This window comes from Chiloscyllium punctatum, chromosome 4 (genome assembly GCF_047496795.1).
Source record: "Chiloscyllium punctatum isolate Juve2018m chromosome 4, sChiPun1.3, whole genome shotgun sequence".
In the NCBI taxonomy this organism is placed as follows: domain Eukaryota; kingdom Metazoa; phylum Chordata; class Chondrichthyes; order Orectolobiformes; family Hemiscylliidae; genus Chiloscyllium; species Chiloscyllium punctatum.
This window is the reverse complement of record NC_092742.1, coordinates 81,806,996-81,829,799: the sequence shown is the minus strand read 5'-3', so window position 1 is coordinate 81,829,799 and position 22,804 is coordinate 81,806,996. Positions and strand designations below refer to the sequence as shown.

Sequence of the window (22,804 nt, the reverse complement as noted above, 5' to 3'; positions counted from 1 at the left end):
TTACTCCAATCAGATGAGTGATACAGGAGAAACAAGTTCCTGCAATTTGAGACACTCTCACCAATTAAGTATAAAATACATAATGTGAAGCTAACTAGCTATTGTGATTTTGCATGGTTGACAAAAATCTTTCTTGCAATATTGTTTTAATGGGCTAATTGACTGTCAAAATGCGCACCAATTAAATGGCTGGACTTTGATTTTTTTCAAAAAACTGTCCCTATTCATTTCACAAAAGGGTAACTGTATTGTTAGTAGCAATCACAAAGTCATGTACTCTTCCAAAATTAGTAGTATTTTGTTGTCCCACATTTTTAGCCACTAAGTAAGATCTTTCAGATGACCCATGACTGTAATCAACCTGTTTTTGAGACAGCTATGAACAGGGCAACACCAGCAAAATCAACTTCTCAAAGAAATAATGAGACAACCAGGCTGGGTAAGAAAGAGCTGGTGATTCCCAGAATGAAGTTTAGGTCAACATCACAATTAAAAGTTTTACAAGTCAGAAAGCTAGCATTAATCTGACCAGCGATTAACCCAAAGTATAAAAGGACAAGCAGAAGCTAAAGGTGCAGGATATCATTACTGAAAAGTCTTTATATGCCATGATCTATTGAGTCGGTTTATCATGTAGCGAGTCAGACCAATTGTAAGGGTGGATACAGCAACAAGTTACTAAGTGTATGGCATAGGCTGCATCAGAGATGTGTCTGTAATAGTGTTGGCTCCTATGTCTGTCACTGACCCTACAACCTCCAGCAGTGTTCAAGCTGGAAAGCACAGTGGGTTTAACAGTTGGCAAAAGTGAGGACTGCAGATGCTGGAAACCAGAGTTTAGATCAGAGTGGTGCTGGAAAAGCACAGCAGGTCAGGCAGCATCTGAGGAGCAGGAAAATCGACATTTCGGGCAAAAGCCCAAACAGTGGTTCAACCATCTAGATTATATTTCCGTAAAGTACTTATGGTAGCACAGTCTGAGTACATAAAGTACTTGAGCATGTATTCACAAATTGGATTTTTTAAAAGTCTAGAATGAACTGAGTTTGAGTGGTCTCAAACCATTTTCCAACTGGACCAAACGCAAACAGTGTCTTGTAAGTCAATCCTAACGAGCTCAAGTTGACAATCTGACCCAGAAAATTAATTTCATGGTGGCTGGTTTGTTAAATGGAAATGTCACCTTGGTAGGAAGAGGATGCTTCTGAGGTTATGCCAAAACAAAAAGATTTTCTTCATCTCGTCTAAGTTAGTTGTACTCAACAATGATGGTTAAATAGCAGTGGTTATTTAAAGTAGAAGGTGTTTCATTGTTCACCAGTATTGGCATGCAACAGTTTTTAAACATGCTTTATCTTTTTCCCCCGAAAAAAAATCAACATCATTCCAGACAATATTTAATCTTGAAAACATATCCAATAACAACCATTTTATTTTGATGATTTATGCGCAATGATTTCAGAAAGTAACACAAAGCACACAAAGCAGTGAAGGCAACAACCATGGAATAATTTAAGAAAGGAGGTGGATGTTGTGATTAGTAGAAAGGGTGCAAGATGGAGAAGAGAGAAAGGTTGAAAGACAAGTTTCAATGTTGTTCTGAAGCATTAAGCCTTTGTCATCTGCATCTATTTTGAGAACAAACTACCAAATTCTAAAAGAGAATTCAAACATCTATCTTGCTGTTGCTACATAAGCCAAAAAAATGAGATGTACCTTTGCTTTGTGTCTTGCTGTGAAGAGAACTCTGTTGCGATTTTTAAACAATGTAAGGTCCTTGGTAAATATGTTCCCATAAAAAACAACTTACATAGTATCTTTCATGAAGTGTAACAGCTCAAGGCCCTTCACAGGAACATTACACAAACAAACATGCTACCACTGAGTCACATTAGGAGGAAAGAAGTCAGATGACCAAAGAGGTACATTTTAAAAAGTTTTTTAAAGGAGGAAAGTGCGGTAGAGAGGAAAAGAGATGTCGGAAGGCAATTGCAGAGCTGGGCCGAGACAATTGAAGGTACAGCCTTAGATCTTAGAAAGTTTTGCTGTTACTAATGTTTATATTTCAGCATTCCCCTGTACTAACCTGACATCAATCTCTACAAAGGCAGACTGTTTCACACTAAAAAAAAGGGTGGTTCTTGGAAGCCTCCTCCAGTGTCATTTATTCATTGGATGCCAGGAGAAACATAACATTACTACTCACTTTTCCACATCTGTTTGATCGGCTGGTTGTTGGTCAGTATCAGGTGGGATTTGATCATGATCCAGTTCGGACTCTGGTTGTAGCTGCACCTCCCTGGTTTGCCTGAAAGCCTCTTGTTTCTTTCGAATCTCCAATAACTCCAACTACAAGAAAGCAACAGTGTAGGGGTAAATCACATTAAATACAGCAGTGTAGGTATAAACAACAGTCAGATTCACCTTTTTACAGGGCTTGTCATTATCATTGCACATTTCCAAGTACTTTACTGTCATTCAAGGGCATTTTTGAATTGTAGTAATTTGTGATCAATTTGGGCACAGAAACTCCCACACACACCCAGATCATAATAATGGATAATCAGCTTTTGCAATCATGATTAAGACATAGACAATGGTCACGATGCTGGGATAACTCCCATGCTCTTCTTTAAAATAATGCCATGGGATCTTTACACTAAACTAAGAGCAGATGGGACATTGGGTTAATGTCTCAGCTGAAAGACAACACCTTTGCAGTTCAGCACTCCCTTAATTCTGCACAGGAGAGGCAGCCTAGAATGGGACTCGAACACGGTGGGGCGGCACGGTGGCACAGTGGTTAGCACTGCTGCCTCACAGCGCCAGAGACCCGGGTTCAATTCCCACCTCAGGTGACTGACTGTGTGGAGTTTGCATGTTCTCCCCGTGTCTGCGTGGGTTTCCTCCGGGTGCTCCGGTTTCTTCCCACAGTCCAAAGATGTGCAGGCCAGGTGAATTGGCCATGCTAAATTGCCCGTAGTGTTAGGTAGGGGTAGATGTAGGGGTATGGGTGGGTTGCGCTTCGGCGGGGCGGTGTGGACTTGTTGGGCCGAAGGGCCTGTTTCCACACTGTAAATAATCTAATCTAATCTAATCTAATCTAAAAAAAAATCTAATCACACAATCTTCTGACTCATATGTTAGACTGCAACCAACTAATGCAATCTACACTAGAAGTTAATAAGACTGAATTAGTAAAGAAATATTCAAATTTATGCCAGGAATTAGCTATCAAATTAAAGCAACAGAGAACAATTACAAAATACATTTGTTTATAATAAATGAGTGCTTTTTCATGATTATTAGACTGTAACAATCAACTACTGACTCTACATATTTTTAAACTGGTACATGTGCTTCCTTCAATGTCTGCTTGGCACAATGTATTTAAATCTCAATCCAGGACTCAAGCAATCCATGCTAATAGTAAAAATGCTGAAGTAAAGGCAATGTTGATTGTTCAATTGTTCAAATGGCTCTCTTTAAGGTGGAAAATTCTTTGTCTGTCTTGGTCAACGAACCTGTTTAAAATATTAGTGCAAAAGTAACTGGTTTTCCTTGATATTTGTACCTTATTAAAGGCAAAATGAAATGCTGTGGATGCTGGAAATACTCAGAAAGTCAGACAGCATCTATGCAAAGGAAAGCAGTATCAATGCTTCAGGTCAGTAGCCAGTGATCACATTTCAACTTTAAAGGTAATTTACAGGATATGAATCAACTTTGAAATGTACACTTGGGCACCAGATATTGTTTCTGTGTGAAGCAGTGATGTATGTGTACTTCTTCTAATCTCTTCTACTGTATTGACTGTGCACAATGCAGTCTCCTCTACATCGGGGAGACCAAACATAGATCAAGTCATTCCTTTGCAGAACACAGTTCAAATTGAGCTTCTGGTGAGCAAACGTTTTAAATTCTTTGTCAAACTCTCACACTGACATCTCTATCCTTGGATTGCTGTATTGTTCCAGTCAAACTCAAATGTACGCTAAAGGAGCAGCTTTTCATCTTTCGATTAGGCATTTTACAAGCTTCTGGACTCAACAATGTGTTCAAAATTTTTATACTACAGCCTCATTTACTCTCCTTTCTTTTGGATGTTTCAGTTTCTCTCTTCATCATTCTTATCCTTGCAGAAAGAAATACATTTTGCTTCAGTCAGATCTTTTGTTTCTTCCCTTGCTTCATCACCATTCGCTTTAGTTGTTCCTCTGGGCAACTAACTTCCCTATTGTTCAACCTCTACTGTCTTCCACCCTATTATAGACATCCCTTTTGTCCATGTCCCATCCACCTCTTCCTCAGAAAGCATTTCCCACTTCTGACGAAACGTCCGTGACTTGAAATATCATTGGCAGCACGGGTCTTGCCTGCCAGCTGGACAGCTGATGAGAGACTATGCTGCACCTTCTAAGGAAGGCCTGATGGAACCTTTATCAATTGGGCAGTCCCAGCAACATCAGTGGGATGTTGGTCATCTCAAACTAAGTCATGTCTAATCTTAATCTGTGTTTGGCAGTGCCACCTAGGAAGGTAGTAGCTACTGAGTGCGATGATACTGTGGCTTTAAGAGCTGTGTTTTGTCCTGGTTTCTTTCAGAGAGAGAGATTGGGTGACAGATGCTGAGCAGTCTATGAGAAGATAAATAATTTTTGAAGCCCTGGTTTTTTTTTAAATGTTGGAACAATAGAAGCAGCCTGAGTGGATGTAGTCAAGCTCCCACCTACAGAACAAGGGAGTTTTTTTTTCAGGAGTAGAAGCTGCTGGGGTTGTGAAAAGCTGTCACATCTCTCTTTGCTCCAGCTGAAAACTGGAGTTGTCCCACTCTGAGAAATCTCTGTCTTTTGATGCTCTTTACTCCTGGGTTGGAGTTGTATGTGACACAATCCATGTTCTGAATTTGCCTTTTGCCAAGGGCATGTTTACGGGATGTCACTTTATTGGAAATGTTACTGTTTAGCAGTAAAGTAAGCTATTATTATGTCAAGCTTGCCAATAGAGTAGAGTTATTCCACGTTCTTCTTTCTTTTGCTGTATTTTAACAATAGCGTTTGAACAAATGGTAGTTTTCATAATGTCGAGTAATTTGACAAATCAAATTGTGATCTGGAACACAGCAGCTTACATCTACCTTTAAAATAGGAAAAGGTTAGGGTTTCTGCTACCTTCTTAATATATTCTGAGGGAGGCTGGTCTGCTCCACAACACGAAGAACCCCAGAATTCATGAATAAGAACAACTGGGACAGCTCCGATAGTGGTGGAGGTTATTTCCATGGGTGGATGAGATGGGGAGAGAAGGGCAGGGACGCCAAAAGAAAGGGCAGTGGAATACCTCTCAGCAACCCCTCGCCCCATGTCCATGCCCTATGTTCATGCATGCGACTGGGCATGGAGTGCCTACGATCAAGGCACACCCCTGGCTCACCAACCAGCAGCCTTCACGCTATTGGATTCTGGCAAGGCCCCAGAATCTCATGTTCTTCGGTGCTGGGACAATTCCACCCATAATCCTTAAATTACTGATCTCGTGGGAGATCAGTAATTAAATATTACTAAAATATTACTAAATGGCAACCAGAGTACTAAACCATAAATGCACCTTTGAGTAACAAAACACAAGCAATTTCACCATCACCCTGTCAGTTTATGATATCACCTGAATTGCTGTCAGTTTACCAGTGCCTACTAAGACATGGTCAAAAACAACATGACATCAGGCTATAGTCCAACAGATTTATTTCAAATCAGAAACTTTCGAAGCGCTGCTCCCTCATCAGATGTAGTGACAGAGAAGCACACAAACCACAGAATTTATGGGCAGACAGATCAAAAGATCATACAAATGAGGTGAGTGGAGCGTTGGATAATAAGTCTCTGCAGGTGACCGAGGGTGTTAGATGGCGTGAGTGAAGTGTTTACAGCTAAATAACAACCAGTAAAGGAGGCAGAAAGATAATTATAAAAATCCAAATGCTGGAGACAAACCAAACAATTGGAATAACATGGAAAGCAAACAGAAGCAGCTGGAAAAATCCCCACCAGGTCCAGCAGCATCTCTGATGAGAAACCAGAGGAAGGATCACTGGACCCGAAACATTAACTCTGATTATCCTTCACAGATGCCACCAGACCTGCAGAGCCCCCTCAGCAACTCCCCACCCATGCTCCTGATTTACAGTATCCGCAGTTCTTATTTGACTGGTTTTTATTTGACTGGAAATAACATGGAATAAGATGTGGTTAATAAGGAGGTGAGAACTACAGTTTGGTTGCCACTAAGATTTTAGTTTAAATTAGTAAATTAATAGGGATCAATTGACGTCACTGGGAGTTCTAAAAGCACGGATCGATAGTTTTGCTGACAAACATCAACAAATTTTGCAACAAATAACAAAGCGAGTCACTGCATTACAATCCAAAATTTAAATCAGAGCTTTGATAGTCATGTATCCAGTGAAAATTCACACTTTAAAAAAGCACTATTCATGCATTAAGAGCTCAGAATGAACTGCACAGTTCAGTACTAATCTTTAGCCTGCTAAATACATGTTTCTTGGACGTTTCTCTTGGTTTTCACTTACAGTGGTGAGTCTCTCCAGGGCAGAAAACCTCTCGTCCCAAGTGGCTGTCGATTTTTCAAATGCCTCATGCTTCTTGATGAGTTTTTCAACCTGATCCACGCTGTTCCCAATGTCACGGCTGTTCAGGTAAGACTCTTGCGTAATCAGCCATGCTTCAGCAACTGAAGCATCTCTTGCAAACTGACACACTTCCAGTACTGGAAAAGCAGAAAAACATAACAATGCAAAGATTTTAATCAGTTACCATGAGGAAAAAGGATTTTGTGATGTTTAGGGGGTTGGAAAGATTTAGGCATTTGCACTTTGCTAATGCAGGATACTCGTTTTGAGAATGATTTTAACAGCCTTAGAGCATTTCATTCAGCTTTCAGAGATGCCAGTGTTGGGCTAGGGTGTGCAATGTTAAAAATCACACAACACCAGGTTATAGTCCAACAAGTTTATTTGGTAGCACTGGCTTTTGGGGTGATGCTCCTTCAGCTGGTGGTTGACAACTACCTGATGAAGGAACCATGCTCCGAAAGTGAACCTGTTGGACTATAATCTGATGTTGTGTGATTTTTAGCATTCAGCTTTCGGAATTGCTGGTGTTTTCTGGTGTTTTCTGATGAAAACTTCAGTGACGAAGCTAAATAACTGAAAATTAAATCCATTTTAGGAACAGTCACTTACTTCACTTCAATTACATAAGATTCATTTTAAAATAATTTTTTAAAGCAACACGCAGATTTAAATGAAACCGTGCCTCTCCACTTCAGATCAAAAACAGGTTTAAAGACAAATTTATCATTGTCACTGTGTTATTTGCAGCCTCGTTGGGTAAGGAGTGTGCTTTTTTAATTTCTGCCTCTTTAAAAACTGAACAGCAAGGAGAAGGAACCACTTTAAAAAAAAATAAACAGGGATTTACCAGGTTGGCTGCATAACTTCACAGTAAGGACTGCGCTATCTATTATGCACTCTGCATTTTGTGGCTATGGGTTCTTGTGATGTGCAGATGATCAGAAGCCAAGGAGTTGCTTCCAAGCAAAGATGATTGGTTCTCAGCTAACTGAACAGGTTGGAACTGGAAACAAAGTTCCAGAGACATAGGCAGAGAGAGAGAGAAAGACACAGACAAGTGTGTTTTTGTTGTCTCAAATCAGAACTGTCTGTTCTGTACAATAAAAAAACTCAGTTTAAACTTGAAGAAAAGGTTAAACTTTTCCAGCAGCAGTTGCTATGAGCTGTAACTTGAGATTTGACAAATCAGAGATATTTTCCAAGTGCATCAATCAATCTGTGCTTTTAACATACCAGTGGAAGCTTCCAGGGAAAGACGGCTTAACATCAAGGCTGAAGGAGAAACATCTCAACTTCAGAATCCTCCACCAATAATGTAAACAATGTTATGTGTGTATGGCATGAAGAAGGAACTCACAAAGGTTATTTAGTTATTGGTATTGGATGCTAATGTTTTATACCTATTTATTTGTAGCTATTGTCTAACTACTTATAACAAATAATAATTCTTGTTTTGTACAAGTATTCTGTCAACCTTGGTCAGATAATCAGGCAACTGGGCTTTCTAACAAATGGTTGCTTGACTCAAAATTTTAACTTAGTGTCTTTTGCCACGGAAGTGGACAGATCTGCTGAGTTCCTCAGCTCGTCTGGCAGTAACAGGGAAAGAAATCAGAGTTAATGTTACTGGATTCGGAGGAAGGGTCACTGGACCCAAAATATTAACTATGCTTCCTTTAGATAGGGTTTAGATAGGGTTGACAGTGAGAACCTTTTTCTGCGTATGGAGTCAGCTGTTACTAGGGGACACAGCTTTAAATTAAGGGGTGGTAGGTATAGGACAGATGTTAGGGGTAGATTTTTTACTCAGCGGGTTGTGAGTTCATGGAATGCCCTGCCAGTAGCAGTGGTGGACTCTCCCTCTTTATGGTCATTTAAGCGGGCATTGGACAAGCATATGGAGGTTATTGGGCTAGTGTAGGTTAGGTAGGCTTCGGTCGGCGCAACATCGAGGGCCGAAGGGCCTGTATTGTGCTGTATTTTTCTATGTTCTGTGTTCTATGCTTCCTCTCCACAGATGCTACCAGACCTGCTAAGTTTCCCATCACTTTCAGTTTCAGATCCCTAGCAGTCACAGTTTGCTTTAAGTTAGAGTACTGCATGCACCTTACAAAAAAAAAATTAACAATTTGGTATGACTTCAGGAATAATGGGGTCATTGCTTTGCAGCACAGGGTTTACTTTAGCAGACTGTTAACAGAATGCAGAATGTACATTGCCGGGAAGTTGGTTTTGACTTTAGTCCTCTGCTGTTATTGTAGCCAAATGTGGCTTTAGGCTTCAGAATGCCTGGCCATTGTTGTCTTATTAATTTCCTTCTTTCTCATCCACTTCAGCATGCTGTCTGCCTCTGGCTTATACAATCTCTTTGGTGCTATATCACATCTGGTTGACATGTACTACAGTTTACACAGCATGATACAAGTGTGACTCAGATATCCCAGCAATGTGTTACGAAAGACAGAGCTCCTCCAATAGGATCCTTCACCGGGGTGGCACGGTGACTCAGTGGTTAGCACTGCTGCCTCACAGTGCCAGGGATCCAGGTTCGATTCCAGCCTTGGGCGACCAGCTATGTGGAGTTTGCAAATTCTCCCTGTGTCTGCATAGGTTTCCTCCCACAATCCAAAGATGTGCAGGTCAGGTGAATTGCTAAATTGCCCACAGTGATAGGTGCATTAGTCAGAGAGAAATGGGTCTGGGTGGGTTACTCTTCAGAGGGTCGGTGTGGGGACTTGTTGGGCCGAAGGGCCCATTTCCACACTGTAGGGAATCTAATCTAATCAGTTCACCCAGACTGTGGATTGGCCCAACTCCCATGGGCTTGTACTCAGGCAAAATGTTTTTTTTGTCTGCAACAGCTTACAGGAACTGATAAAACCACTCATGGTTTGCATATTACAGTATAAGCTTTAAGTATAGAGGATGTCAATGAAACCCATACAAATATGAAGCTAAGTCAACAATGTTTTATCTGCTTCCTTCACTGAGATAATGCAAGGAAACTGCACAACACATTCCCATAGAGGGTAATGAGCTCATCACCAGATAATGCTTTAGCGATATTAGTTGAGGGATAAATATTGAGCATGATAAAGATAACACGTACAATGTTTCAAAACAGCACTCTTAGGTTCACCTGATAGGGCAGACAAAACCTTGGTTATACAGCTTAACTGAAAGACAGCACGTCTGACAGAGCAACATTCTTTCGGTGGGGCACTGAAGTGTCTCAAAAAGAAAATATGTGCATAGCATTTCACTTACAAAGACGTAACCAGCACCAGCGCTCCTCCCATTTATCCATCATTGATTTTCTCTTCTCTGTGAGTTGTACCAGCTTGTCTCTAATCTAAGGAGGTAAAGATTTGTGGACATCAATGGTGCATTCTACTTTACATATAAATTTTGAGTATTATGGGATTTATAATCGAGAAACAATTATATGAATGCTGGAGTGTAAACAGTGATATATGAAGCTGCTTAGATTAATAAGAGTTTTGTTTACATTTGTGATGCTTGAACAGTTTGGCGACTATTTCAATTGAAAAACATACCTCTGCCTACCTCAGTTTCTACAGAAAAGTAATGTCAGCATTTGTTTCAAACAAATAGTGGTTCAGAGGTTTGCCTGGAATTTAAGGGGCTAACTAGTGAGGGTAGGCCGCACTGACCGCTCTTGTTACAACTGGAGTTTAAAACTGTGAGAAGTGTCCTGATTGAAGTGTATTATGTCAAGTGATCTTGTTAAGAAGAACGTGGAAAGAATGCTTCCTTTAGTGCATTAGTCCAGAACAAGAGGGCACTTTCTTTTAAGACAAGAGATGGCCCCTTCAGAACAGAGATGAGGACTTTTTTTTTCTCTCAGATGGCTGTGCAAATTTGGAATTCTCTGCCTCAGAAATGATGGAGGCTGCATCACTAAACATTTTAAGCAGAGGCAATCTCTTTCTCTGCAGGATTTTCAAGGGTTTATCAAGACAAGTGAGAATCAATAGTACAGAAGAGCCCCTTCAGCCCGTCATGTCTACACAAATGAAAAGTACTCTAAATCTACACTAGTGCCACTTTCTAGCCCTTGGCCCAGTCTAGTGACCCCCGGTGATCAGAGAGGAATTAAAAACTTGACTCAGGAGCCCCTGTAATTTCCTCCCTGATGCCCACAGCAGCCTGGAATACAACCTATCTGGATCTGGGGATTTATCCGCTTTTAACCCTACCAAAACCTCCTCACCCCCCCACGTCAGACAGCTCAAGAATCTCACAGGACAAATTCTGAATTCCATATCTACATCCTTCTTCTTCCAAGTGAAGACAGATGTGAAGTCCTTGGTTAACACCTTACCAATGTCCTGCAGCTCCGTACACAGAGTGCATGCCTCATCCCTAGAGGCCCTACTCCCTTCCTGGTTATCCTTTTCTCCTTGATTGATTGATTTATTGCTGCTACATGTGCAGAGATACAGTGGAAAGTGTTGTTTTGCCTACGATAACAATCAGATTGCATCATACAAAATGCATCAGGGTAGAAGAACAGTTTGCAGAATACAGTGTTACAGCCACAGAGAAGGTGCAGAGAGACCAGAATTAACATTTGAGAGGTCCATTCAAAGTCTGATAACAGTGGGGAAGAAGTTGTCCTTGAATCTGTTCATACGTGAATTCAAGCTTTTATATTTTCTTCCCTTAGGAAGAGAAGAGAGTATAAGCGGGGTGGGAGTGATATTTGATTATGTTTGTTGCTTTCCCGAGGCAGTGGAAAATATAGATTAAGTCAATGGATGGAAGGCTGGTTTGTGTGATACACTTGGCTGTGTTGACTTATAGATATATCTACAGATTGTCTTGGGATTCTCCCTAATCTTACCTGCCAGTGTTTTCTCAAACCCATTCTTGGCTCTCCTAATTGCTTTCTTAAGTGTCCCCCTGCCTTTCTCTCTTATCCTGTCCTGCACATTCCCATTTAACCAGAGCTCTCTTAGCTTGTTGCTTCTATATTTCCTCCCTTAAGGGAACATGTTGGGCCTGTACTCTTGCCCATCCTCTGTTCTGCTGTATCTTTACCCAGAAGTAGCTGTTGCAGTCTACCTGGGTCAGATTCTGCATTATTTTAATAATATTTGCCTTGTCCCAACCCAAAAGGCCTTCTCTGCATATTTGTTCCCTTTCCATAACAAACTTAATATGTATAGTGTTGTGGTCGCTATCACTAAAATGCATTCCCAGTGCCATCTCAAATACCCGCTGAATCGGCTTGCATTGCGCTGTCCCTTGTTGGACCTTCTACATCTTAATATAAAAAGTTCTCCTGAATACATTTTAAGAAATCTGTCCCCTCTAAACTCTTTACCTTGTGACCAACCAATCATTGTTGATCAAGTTGAAATCCCTTATTTTCATTGCACTATTATTGTTTTTAAACATCTCAGTGCATTGTCTACCAATCTGTTTCTCTAAAAAACTGACTGCTTAGGGGTCTATAATATACTTCTGACAGTGTGACTGCCCCCTTTCTTATTTCTAAGATCCACCCACAAAGCTTCATTTGAAGATCCTTCCAAGGTTTGATTTTACCTAGCCCTTACGGAATGCAGTGGTTCACAAAGACAGCTCATCACCACCTTCTCAAAGACAATTAGGACAGGAAATAAATCCTATCTTAGCCAGCAACATGTACATCCCAGGAATGAATAAATAAAAAAATCAGTTCAGTTGAGGAGAGATAGAACTCTTCAGCCCTGCCAGACACTCTATTCTATGAAAGCTTTATCAGTGCTACCTTTGCCTATTTGATTTTTTGCATCTATATGCAGATTAAAATCCCCCAAGATTATCACTGTACTCGAAGAAACTTCCAATATTTCCTTCCTTTATGTTTCATCCTTCCATAAGGTTATTGTTAAGAAATCAATCTATTATCATTTCTAATCTTCAACCAAACCATTTCTAGTTCGTGGTTTCCTGAATGTAGGTCCTCTCTCTCTCTTTCTATTGTACTGATACGTTAGATCTCATGGAATACAGGGAGAACTAGCCATTTGGATACAGAATTGGCTCAAAGGTAGAAGACAGAGGGTGGTGGTGGAGGGTTGTTTTTCAGACTGGAGACCTGTGACCAGTGGAGTGCCACAAGGATCGGTGCTGGGTCCTCTACTTTTCATCATTTACATAAATGATTTGGATGCGAGCATAAGAGATACAGTTAGTAAGTTTGCAGATGACACCAAAATTGGAGGTGTAGTGGACAGCGAAGAAGGTTACCTCAGATTACAACGGGATCTTGATCACATGGGCCAAAGGGCTGAGATATGGCAAATGGAGTTTAATTTAGATAAATGTGAGGTGCTGCATTTTGGGAAAACAAATCTTAGCAGGACTTATACACTTAATTGTTAAGGTCCTGGGGAGTTTTGCTGAACAAAGAGACCTTGGAGTGCAGGTTCATAGCTCCTTGAAAGTGGAGTCTTAGGTAGACAGGCTAGTGAAGAACACATTTGGTATGCTTTCCTTTATTGGTCAGAGTACTGAGTACAGGAGTTGGGAGGTCATGTTGCGGCTGTACAGGACATTGGTTAGGCCACTTTTGGAATATTGTGTGCAATTCTGGTCTCCTTCATATTAGAAAGATATTGTGAAACTTGAGAGGGTTCAGAAACCATTTACAAGGATGTTGCCAGGGTTGGAGGATTTGAGCTATAGGGAGAGGTTCAATAGGCTGGGGTTGTTTTTCCCTGGAGCATCGGAGCTTGAGGGATGACCTTATAGAGGTTTATAAAATCATGAGGGGGGTGGATAGGATAAATAGACAAAGTGTCTTCCCTGGAGTGGGGCAGTCCAGAATTAGAGGGCATAGGTTTAGAGTGAGAGGGGAAAGATATAAAAGAGATCTAAGGGGCAGTTTTTTCATGCAGAGGATGGTGCATGTTTGGAATGATCTGCCAGAGGAAGTGGTGGAGGCTGGTACAACTGCAACATTTAAAAGGCATCTGGATGGATATATGAATAGGAAGGGTTTAGAGGAATATGGGTTGGGTGCTGGCAGGTGGGACTGGATTGGTTTGGGATATCTGGTTGGCACGGACGAGTTGGACCAAAGGGTTAATTTCCGTGCTGTACATCTCTATGACTCTTTGGCTCATTAATTATCAAAACCACCTCTCAAGTTTTCCCAGCTTCCTGTAATTTCTAAAAATCATGTTCCCTTCATAACTCAAGTCCCACTCTATGTCTTCCTGTAGCTATGCTATGTAATGTAGCAGACTACCATTTCAGTTTCCTCAGTGTGCTACAGGTGTGTAACTAACAGTGCACATCACTAAATCATAGGCTTCCCAGGAATATTTCTCCTTGATTTTTTGATACACGGAGAAGATGGATGAGAAGCAGCTTAGGTAAATTCATTCCAAAGTGTTAACTTCAAACAAGCCATGCAACCCATCCTACTTGCAATTTATTTTTCTATTTGGCTGCAACAATATCCATTTGAGCAATAATTTTTCAGGGGACAAGTTAAGTAAATATTAAGGTTGAGAATACCAACTGAGTTACACAATGTAAAAGCTACATGGAAACTATTTCATTCAGCTTCATAAACTCCATGCTAGAAGTTGAAACACTGTGCAGCAATAATATCTACAAATGATGGTCTCACCTCTTCAGAAGCATGATGATTGCGGGCTAACATGGTTTTGCCTAAGTCAATGCAGGAAGTGAAATTTCTGTTCCTGGCATCAATCTCTGCTCTGATTCCCTGATGATATTTCATCAGTAGCTCCACAGAGGAGACGTCTCTGTCAAAATATATAACAATTGAACGATGCTTGATTTCACAGGAAAGGAGGCGATATTTGATATATACATCTGACTTAGCTACATAATCACGGGTTTCGCAATAACTCAAACAAAACTTTTTCTTTGAAAAGCAAATGAAATATTACGTTCATTATCGACTATTATTTGCTTCAAATTAGGCCAAAAAATGTGAAGTGATTCTCCATTGTTAATCCATCTTACTCGAGTAAACCACAGGAATGCTACCTGAATAGTTTCAAAGACATCTCTATCTTACCAATGGCATATATCACATGAGCTAACAGCATGCATCAAGCAACCCGTCCTTCCAGTTGCCATCCATTTTAATTCTCACTCCCACTCTCCCAGCGACATGTCCATCCTTGGCTACCTCTACTGTCAGAATGAGACCAAACTGAAACTGGAGGAACAACACCTGATATTTCGTTTGGGAAGCTTACAGCCCAATGGATTCAATACTGACTTCACCAGCTACAAAGTCCCTTCTCCCCAAGCCTTATCGTGTATGCAGCCCCACCCTTCCCCCCCCCCGACCTCTCCTAACTTGTTCACCTTCCCTCCCACCTTTCCACTCCACCCTTCCCACTGACCAATCACAATAATCCCCGAACTGCATCCACCTATCACCATCCCACCTACCGTCCCCCTAGCCCCATGCCCCTCTGGGCTCCTTTTCCCTCCATGGTCCTGAAGGAGGGTTTTGGCCCAAAACATTGCCTTTCCTGCTCCCCAGATGCTAACTGACCTGCTGTGCTTTTCCAGCCTCATATCTATTGACTCTAACTTCCATCATCTGCAGTCCTTACTGTCTCCAGGATATCCTTTTCTGCCTGGTGTCCTATCTCAAGGATCAAATAAGTTTTGTCCTAATTGTTAATGCCTATTGAACCTTCTTATGCATGCTATGTTCTCCCTGGACTGAATTAAAACCACATCCTTCCAACCCCAGGCTGGAGAGTTAGGAGGTTTCTTTCAGGGGCAGGACATAATAATTAAAAAGTGACCTTCCAATAGCTACTTTCTGTCTGTCTGAGGCAAATATGAAACATTGCGAGGGTGGTGAGGGAATCAAGCAGGTCATCCATGTTTGGATCTACTGAGGCCATAAAGTGATCACTTCATGAGCCACACTTACCACTAATCAGGGGCAGCACGGTGGCTCAGTGGTTAGCACTGCTGCCTAACAGCGCCAGGGTCCCAGGTTCACTTCCAGCCTCAGGTGATTATCTGTGTGAGTTTGCACGTTCTCTCCACATCTGCATGGGTTTCCTCCGGGTGCTCCGGCTTCCTCCCACAGTCTAAAGATGTTCAGGTCAGGTGGATTGGCCATGCCAAATTACCCATAGTGTTAGGTGCATTAGTCAGAGGGAAATGATTCTGGGTGAGTTACTCTTTGGACGGTCAGTGTGCACTGGTTGGGCCGAAGGGCCTGTTTCCACACTGTAGGGAATCTAATCTAATATAGTTTCCCTGCAATGGGGGAGGTGTATGCCATGTTAAAAGAGCCCAATACCTTCAGGGATGGGAACTTCATTCCAGGTCTACTATGGTCATTCAATAATATTTTTCACCATCACCATCACCATCACCATCACCTCAACAGTTCCTCATTTTCCCTCCTCAGGGATACTTCAAAACTATCCATTCAACCTCCCCTGTTAGGTTTTACCAACCTAACCTGGGCTATATTCTATCCCATTCTGACTCCCATCTTTTACCTTGGTGCCCAGCTCCAGCAAAGATGCCTATTGGGAATGGCTAATGTGCCCCTTTACCCCCTGCCACTTCTACCTGGCATCGCAGCAAGCACAGTGCTGCCAGCTATCCAAATGACCAGTGGTGCTGTGAAGCAGGGCATCCTGTCCCTGAGGTGGGGGAATACCCACCTCCAGCTTATTCATTGGCAATCACTCGCAAACAACCATGATTGTCTATCAACAAGCTTCCGTGTCAGAGTTTGTGCATTTCTGTGGGTCCTTGTGCGGCTAATGAGCCGAATCCTAGAGCCACATTTCTGACCTTACATTTGCCAGATGTTTCTAATCGGGAGATGGAAATGCTCCCTGATCTCGAGATTGCTGGCATTCCTTTTCTGGTTCCTTTTAGGTATCTCCTCCTACTAGTCGCTGTTTTCAAAGAATTCTGTCCCTTCAGATAACATATTCCGCCGAGCCAGTTTCTTCTGAGTGAGGATCTCCCAGGCGTTAACATTCCCTGTATTTGTTGAGGGAATCTTCAGGGAGTCTTTGAAGTGTTTGTCTTTGTCCTCTTCACATTCAAGTGCCTTCTTTGAGCTGGGCAAAGAAGATTTGCTTTGGCAGTCGGAACCCAGGCTTCCGAAGTATGTGGTTAGTCAAGTGGAGTTGGTTTTGGGCAATCATAACCTCAATGTTGGTGTTACCCTTCAGGGATGCTGATGTCAGTACACCTGTCTTCCCAGCTGATGCACAGAAACCATCTCATAGAGCACTGATGGCATTTCTGCAAAGGCCTTGAAGAGGTGACCATATGTAGTCCCAAGTTTCTGACCGATACAGAAGAGCTAGAGGGATGACTGCTTATACACGACGACCTCAGGATCAGCAGAGGTGTTGTAGTTGTTGAAAATGTGCATCCTTTGCCATCCAAAGGTGGGGTTCATGGATTGGATGGTGTGATAGCTCTGTGCCTCAATCTCAGGTGAGGGGTGGCTCACCAGGAGTCCAAGATCATCTTTGATGGAGAGCTGGGTAATTTATTCATAGACATTCTTATCTACAATTGCATTGCAGTTTAGGAGTTCCTTGGAGTATTCACTCCATTGGTGGCTGACAATTTTTCTGTCTCTCAGAAGGTTCCGTCCTTATCCTGCTCCAATTTGAGGCCAAGGTGTTGGGTCTGTACTTTGCGATGGTGATACTGAAGGAGCCCCACTCCTTGTCCATAAGGAGTTGCAGCTCCTTAGCTTTCTCAATACACCATTGAATCTTGGTTTCCGGTGTAGTTCTCAGTAATTCCATTGTCGCTGTCTGATGAGTTCTCCTCTCTGCTTTGCGAGTGATATTGTCTTTTCCAGGTGTGAAGAGCTTTTCCCTTCTTGTCAACAAGGAACTGGATGATGCGGATGTTCCTTAGAATCAACATTTTCCATCCATCCTGTGAACAATGCCCACACCACTGGGAAACTTGAGTTTGACACAATGAAGGATGGTGGTGATGAAGGTGGAAAAGAGGTTGGGGGTAACGTCACACCCCGCCTTGACCTCAAAGGATTCTGTCATATTAACATCGGCGAGGACCGTCACTGACATGTTGTCATGGAGCAGATGGAAGAGGCTGATAAATGTCTCTGGACAGCTGGCCTTTGACAGGGCCTTACACTGCACTTCCTCACTGACTGAGTCAAAAGCCTTGGTCATAAGGAATAAAGATTTGTCATCTTCCTTCAATTATGTTAAATCGACAAGTGTGTTGAAGTAATTGCATGCTGGACTGCACTTCCTTCCCTCCAGGATGCGTCTTGCCACCAGTGCATGGAACAATGAAGGCCGTGCAGAGTTACTCACTGCCTAAAGTTTTCTCTATGCCTTCGAAGAGATACACATCTTAGTCTAGGGTGGATTTTGGATCAGGTCAAAAACTGCTTTACGTTGCAAAAAGAGTTCTCAGGTAGTTTGAATCAGGAACCAGCCTTAAGATTATGTACTCGCGACAACAGACATCTTGGAGGTAAAGAAATACAGTCCAGCAAATAATGCGCTTGTCGATTTAAGAGAATTAAAAGGAAGGTGACAAATCTCTCTTCCCTATGAATGTGCTGGACATGACTTACATTAAACCTGGGACAAAAATTTACACAGACTCAAGGAGCTACAGTTGGCAGAAAAGTCAGTGCTACAAATTGTGACATTGGCTTTGTGTTTTTCAGTTATGCTAGATGATTACTGTAGTGTAGAAACAGGCCCTTTGGCCCAACAAATCCACACCGACCTGCTGATGCACAACCCACCCAGACCCATTCCCCTGTATTTACCCCTTCACCTAATACTACGGGCAATTTAGCACGGCCAATTCACCTAACCTGCACATTTTTTGGACTCTGGGAGGAAACCGGAGCACCCGGAGGAAACCCACACAGACACGGGGAGAATATGCAAACTCCACACACAGTCAGTCAGTCGCCTGAGGCGGGAATTGAACCCGGGTCTCTGGCACTGTGAGGCAGCAGTGCTAACCACTGTGCCACCGTGCCGCCCATACTTATGTCATACTTTCTGGAAAAACAAATAACATCGCTTTCAACTGTGAAAAAGCAGTCACAATCTCCATCTCCTTGAAGGACAAGGCATGGGGATATCACTATCTCCAAGTTGCCCTTGAATACACACAGCATGCCCAGTCACTGTATCACAGTGGAAGTCTCTGCTTAACAGCACTATGGGAGCACTAACAGCACAGGGATGGCTAAAGCTCAAGATGAAGGCTTGTCACGAGGATGCAAGCACAACATGGTTAGATGGTCACTTGACTTTGCTCAGGACAGTCATATCTCTCAACAGAATGAAAAACAAATTGTACATTACCGTGGCTTCTCTTCTGTTTCCACCTGCCTAATGATGCTCTCCATCCAGGACATCAAATCTCGGACCATACTGAAGAAGCGGAATTTCTCAGCAGTGTCAACCAACTGGGTACGCCGGCCATCACAAGCATCCAGAAGTGCCTTCCAGGCCTCCACTACCTCTTGCTCCTGTTTCTGGATGGCAGCAGCTTTATCTCCTGCATACGCTGTCTGCAAATGGCCTGCATCATCCTGAAACTGCTGGACCTGTTAATGAGGAGATCCATTTCCTTATCCATGAAGGACAAACAAGGACGTGTTGTGACTTTACACATGGTGCACTCTACACCTTCTATCTGTAATTAAGGGTCCCATTGTAAATGGCAAAATTCTGGACAAATGCTGTTGGTTTGCTCTCACTTTAAACAATACTAATGACCTCTATATGTAATTGAAAGGTCACGGAGTGAAGAATTTGAAGTGTTAGTGAGGTGCTACATGAATCACAAGGGAACACTGCTTTATTTTGCAGATCTTCAATCAGTTTACAAATTACAAATTAATGAAGCCTAAGGATGAATTACAAGAAAAACTAAATGTTTTAGAGGTTACCAGCAAAGCATAATATTCTACCATATAAATACTCACAACAAAACAAATAACTTCAACTGAAAAGTATTAAAGCAACAGTTTATGATGGAAGGCTCACAGCTATTTCCATGTCTTTTTCCAATACCTGCTATACAAGGCTTTAATTCGATGCTTAGTAACATAACCTTTTCTCATTTTAGCACTTCCTAAATTCTATCATGTTGGGCTTCCTGGTAATTACAGGAGTAATCAATAATGAAGCTATTGACAAATCACGCCTTTGGGAAGAATAGGTCCGAAGTGACTTGGGTTCTCCTAATCATGCTACAGCTAATATACATCAAATGTCTCAATTTATAAATGTCTCAATTAAACATGCTCTGCATCGTGCAGCAACTAATGGAATTGCACCTGTTGCAGTTAGGTTATTATTTGCCTAATGTCAAGTCTCAATTTCCACCACACATTAAGTGACTTTGTACAATACCTGTATTCCAAGGGAATGAATATCACGTTCAAATGCACTGTGCATTCTGTGGAAAGACTCTGCAGTGTTTGCGTCACGGCCCAGGTCCTCTGGCAATTCCTCATGCTTTTCCTGAATTAGGCTCAGGAGCTCTTTGCCATCGTAGAAGTACTTGTGGAGCTCGAAGGAGGCAGTCAGGAGCTGTGTGCGAGTATCTATTAGTTCCAGGAGGTCAGCCCAGGCCTCGTTCAAGCTGTCCTTCCATTCTGCAATGTCAGCTGCTTCCGAATGACCTGAATCAATTAGGTCATCTATCAGCAAATTCACACTGTCCACTCTTTCCTGACCAATTGTTCCCGTCTCCCGGGCAAACTCACGGAATTTCTCTCTCAGTAACTGCAAGGGAAAAGCAAATTGTAGTGAATTATTGTTTTCCCACTAGTTATTAAATAAAACATAATTCTCCTCAACCTAACTGATCTGAAAGCCTATATTCTGTAGATGTTGTGAAAATAGAGCGCTGAGTTTAAAATTAGATCTTCCAGTAGTATAAGATGTGTAATATGATAATGATAGCACAATGTGTTTGGAGAATGACACCAACAATATTGTATTTCAAAGGTTACTCAATTGACATTTATGCAAAGAATTTTACCAAATTTAGTTTTCTACAATTGTATTGCAAATAATTTGCTGTACAATTTCTGCACTTTTTTCCTAACGCACTTTTCTCATTCATATTGTCTGTAAAGGTTAGCTGCCTGCATGGGTGATTGCTAGAATCAACTGGAAAGTTAGCATTGCCTGCTGGGAGTGGTGGGCACTATCAGGACTGGAGGCAGAAGAAGCAGGCACCATGATATAACAGGGTCCATCCAACCAGTTTAGTATGGGGCTTCAGCAATGGTGGACCCATGTCCTACTGGTATAATGCCAGTGGCAGTGGGAAGAGACCTTTAATGGGTGCATTAATGGCTCAGTTAGTCTCTGGAGAGGACAGACATCTTCCATTTTCTTCCCTGACAGCAAAATGGTATCACAAGGAAAACATCACAGACAATTCAACCACTCTCCCGCCCCATCCTATTTTTCTTTAGTATTGTGTGTGTCCTGCTGCTTTCCAGCACTCCCCCAGATTAGCTGACTGGTAAAATCCACACAAGTTGTGTACTCATGAGAGACAAAGTAAGGTGAAATTAAACACGTGAGAACTGCACTGGAAAAAGTCACATAAGGCAAGATATTTTCTGAAGGATTTTGTTACAGCTGTACTTTTACATAATGCCTATGTGTGATCCAACAATAAATACTCACTGTAACTTGATCATAGTCTTGCCCTAGTTCCTGAGAAGATGCTGCGACATCCCTTTCTGCAATCCACTGCTCCAGGTCCATTACCTCACGGTTCAATTGGAGAAGATGGCATATATCCTCCAACTTTTTCTTCCGCTCATTTGCCAGATCTCTGAGTCCTGCATACAGCTTGTCCACTTGCCCCTGGCGCCTAATGATCTGCTCACTGTAAATCAGTCAGGCTGTCAGTTAATTCCAACAGTATTTTGTGGATTGCAGCCAAACCAATAGTGCAACACTTTGGTATATAAACACACTGTTTCCCAGGCAGAGGGTCACAAGGGAAGTAAGTTTGATGAGTATGCAGTTGAGTCAAATAAAGCTTTGATTTTTTTTTGCAAAGAATGGATAGGGAGTGAGAGTTAAAAAGGAGATGCAACAGAGCAAATCAATTAAGAATTAGTTGTCAACTTCTGGTTAATTAGAATGGCAGTGCCTGCAAGGTCTGTAGCACATTGTATATATGCCTGTGAAAGCTGAGAATTGTCCCAATGATTGCAAATGGAAGAAATGTCTTAGATGAACTTAGAATCATAGAACCCTTAATGTGTGGAAACAAGCCATTTGGCTCAACAAATTCACACTGACCCTCCGAAAAGTACCCCACCCTTCCTAATTACTCTACATTTACCCCTGACTAATGGACCTAACCTTACACATCCTTAAACACTATGGGCAATTTAGCGTGGCCAATTCACCTAACCTGCACACCTTTGGATTGTGGGAGGAAACCGGAGCAACCTGGAGGAAACCCACACAGACACAGGGAGCAGACACTTGCTCAGAATGAATGGGCATGACCAACAACTGGATCCCTTCAGTGAATTATATAGGGTGGAAGGGTTGAGTTGAGTTACAGTTCTGTAAGAAGATCTATTTTGAGGAAAATTTAGGATCTGGAGCTATAAGCATCTTTCTGATATGGACAGGTAGGAGATAGAAAATATGGTCAAACTTATAAGATGGAAATGGGCAAGTGTTGTTCTCTGGGTTGTGTGTTAGAGAAAGATAAGTGACACATTACTTTAAGAATGGCAAAGTACATCCTAATTAAAAGACTTTAGGAACTCTGAAAATAAAACTGAAAATTACAAAAAAAGCATGGATCAATTAAGGAGATAGACAGAATGATGGCAAATTCAGTCTAAGTATTAGTACATTTTGAACGGCATGTAAAGTGGAAACCGGATGGAGGGGGAGGGATGGTATGAGGCTGTAAATTAATGGAGATCTTCAGTAGTTCCCACACATCATTAAAAACTGGGTCATGGGAGTAGACAATGGTCAAAACATTAATGTTATGCTGAGCAATATCATATTAGCTTTATAAAATCAGAAAGTTTAAAGAGGCTTTGGATTTTTAAAATATAAATTTAGGCAGGTTTTAGAA

General features: G+C 41.8%; 1 protein-coding gene across 11 annotated transcripts in view; it reads right to left on the bottom strand.

The window, feature by feature from the left end:
- The window catches only part of LOC140476474 (spectrin beta chain, non-erythrocytic 1-like), a 330,291-nt gene that overhangs the window by 43,767 nt on the left and 263,720 nt on the right, over nt 1-22,804 (bottom strand). For all 11 annotated transcript variants that reach the window (XM_072569156.1, XM_072569161.1, XM_072569154.1 and 8 more), the window contains 7 exons: nt 21,376-21,580; nt 20,083-20,457; nt 19,027-19,271; nt 14,304-14,442; nt 9,920-10,004; nt 6,590-6,786; nt 2,207-2,349 (listed from right to left, as the gene is read on the bottom strand). In XM_072569156.1, the coding sequence (XP_072425257.1) occupies nt 2,207-2,349; nt 6,590-6,786; nt 9,920-10,004; nt 14,304-14,442; nt 19,027-19,271; nt 20,083-20,457; nt 21,376-21,580 (1,389 nt within the window). The remainder of the gene's footprint in view (nt 1-2,206; nt 2,350-6,589; nt 6,787-9,919; nt 10,005-14,303; nt 14,443-19,026; nt 19,272-20,082; nt 20,458-21,375; nt 21,581-22,804) is intronic.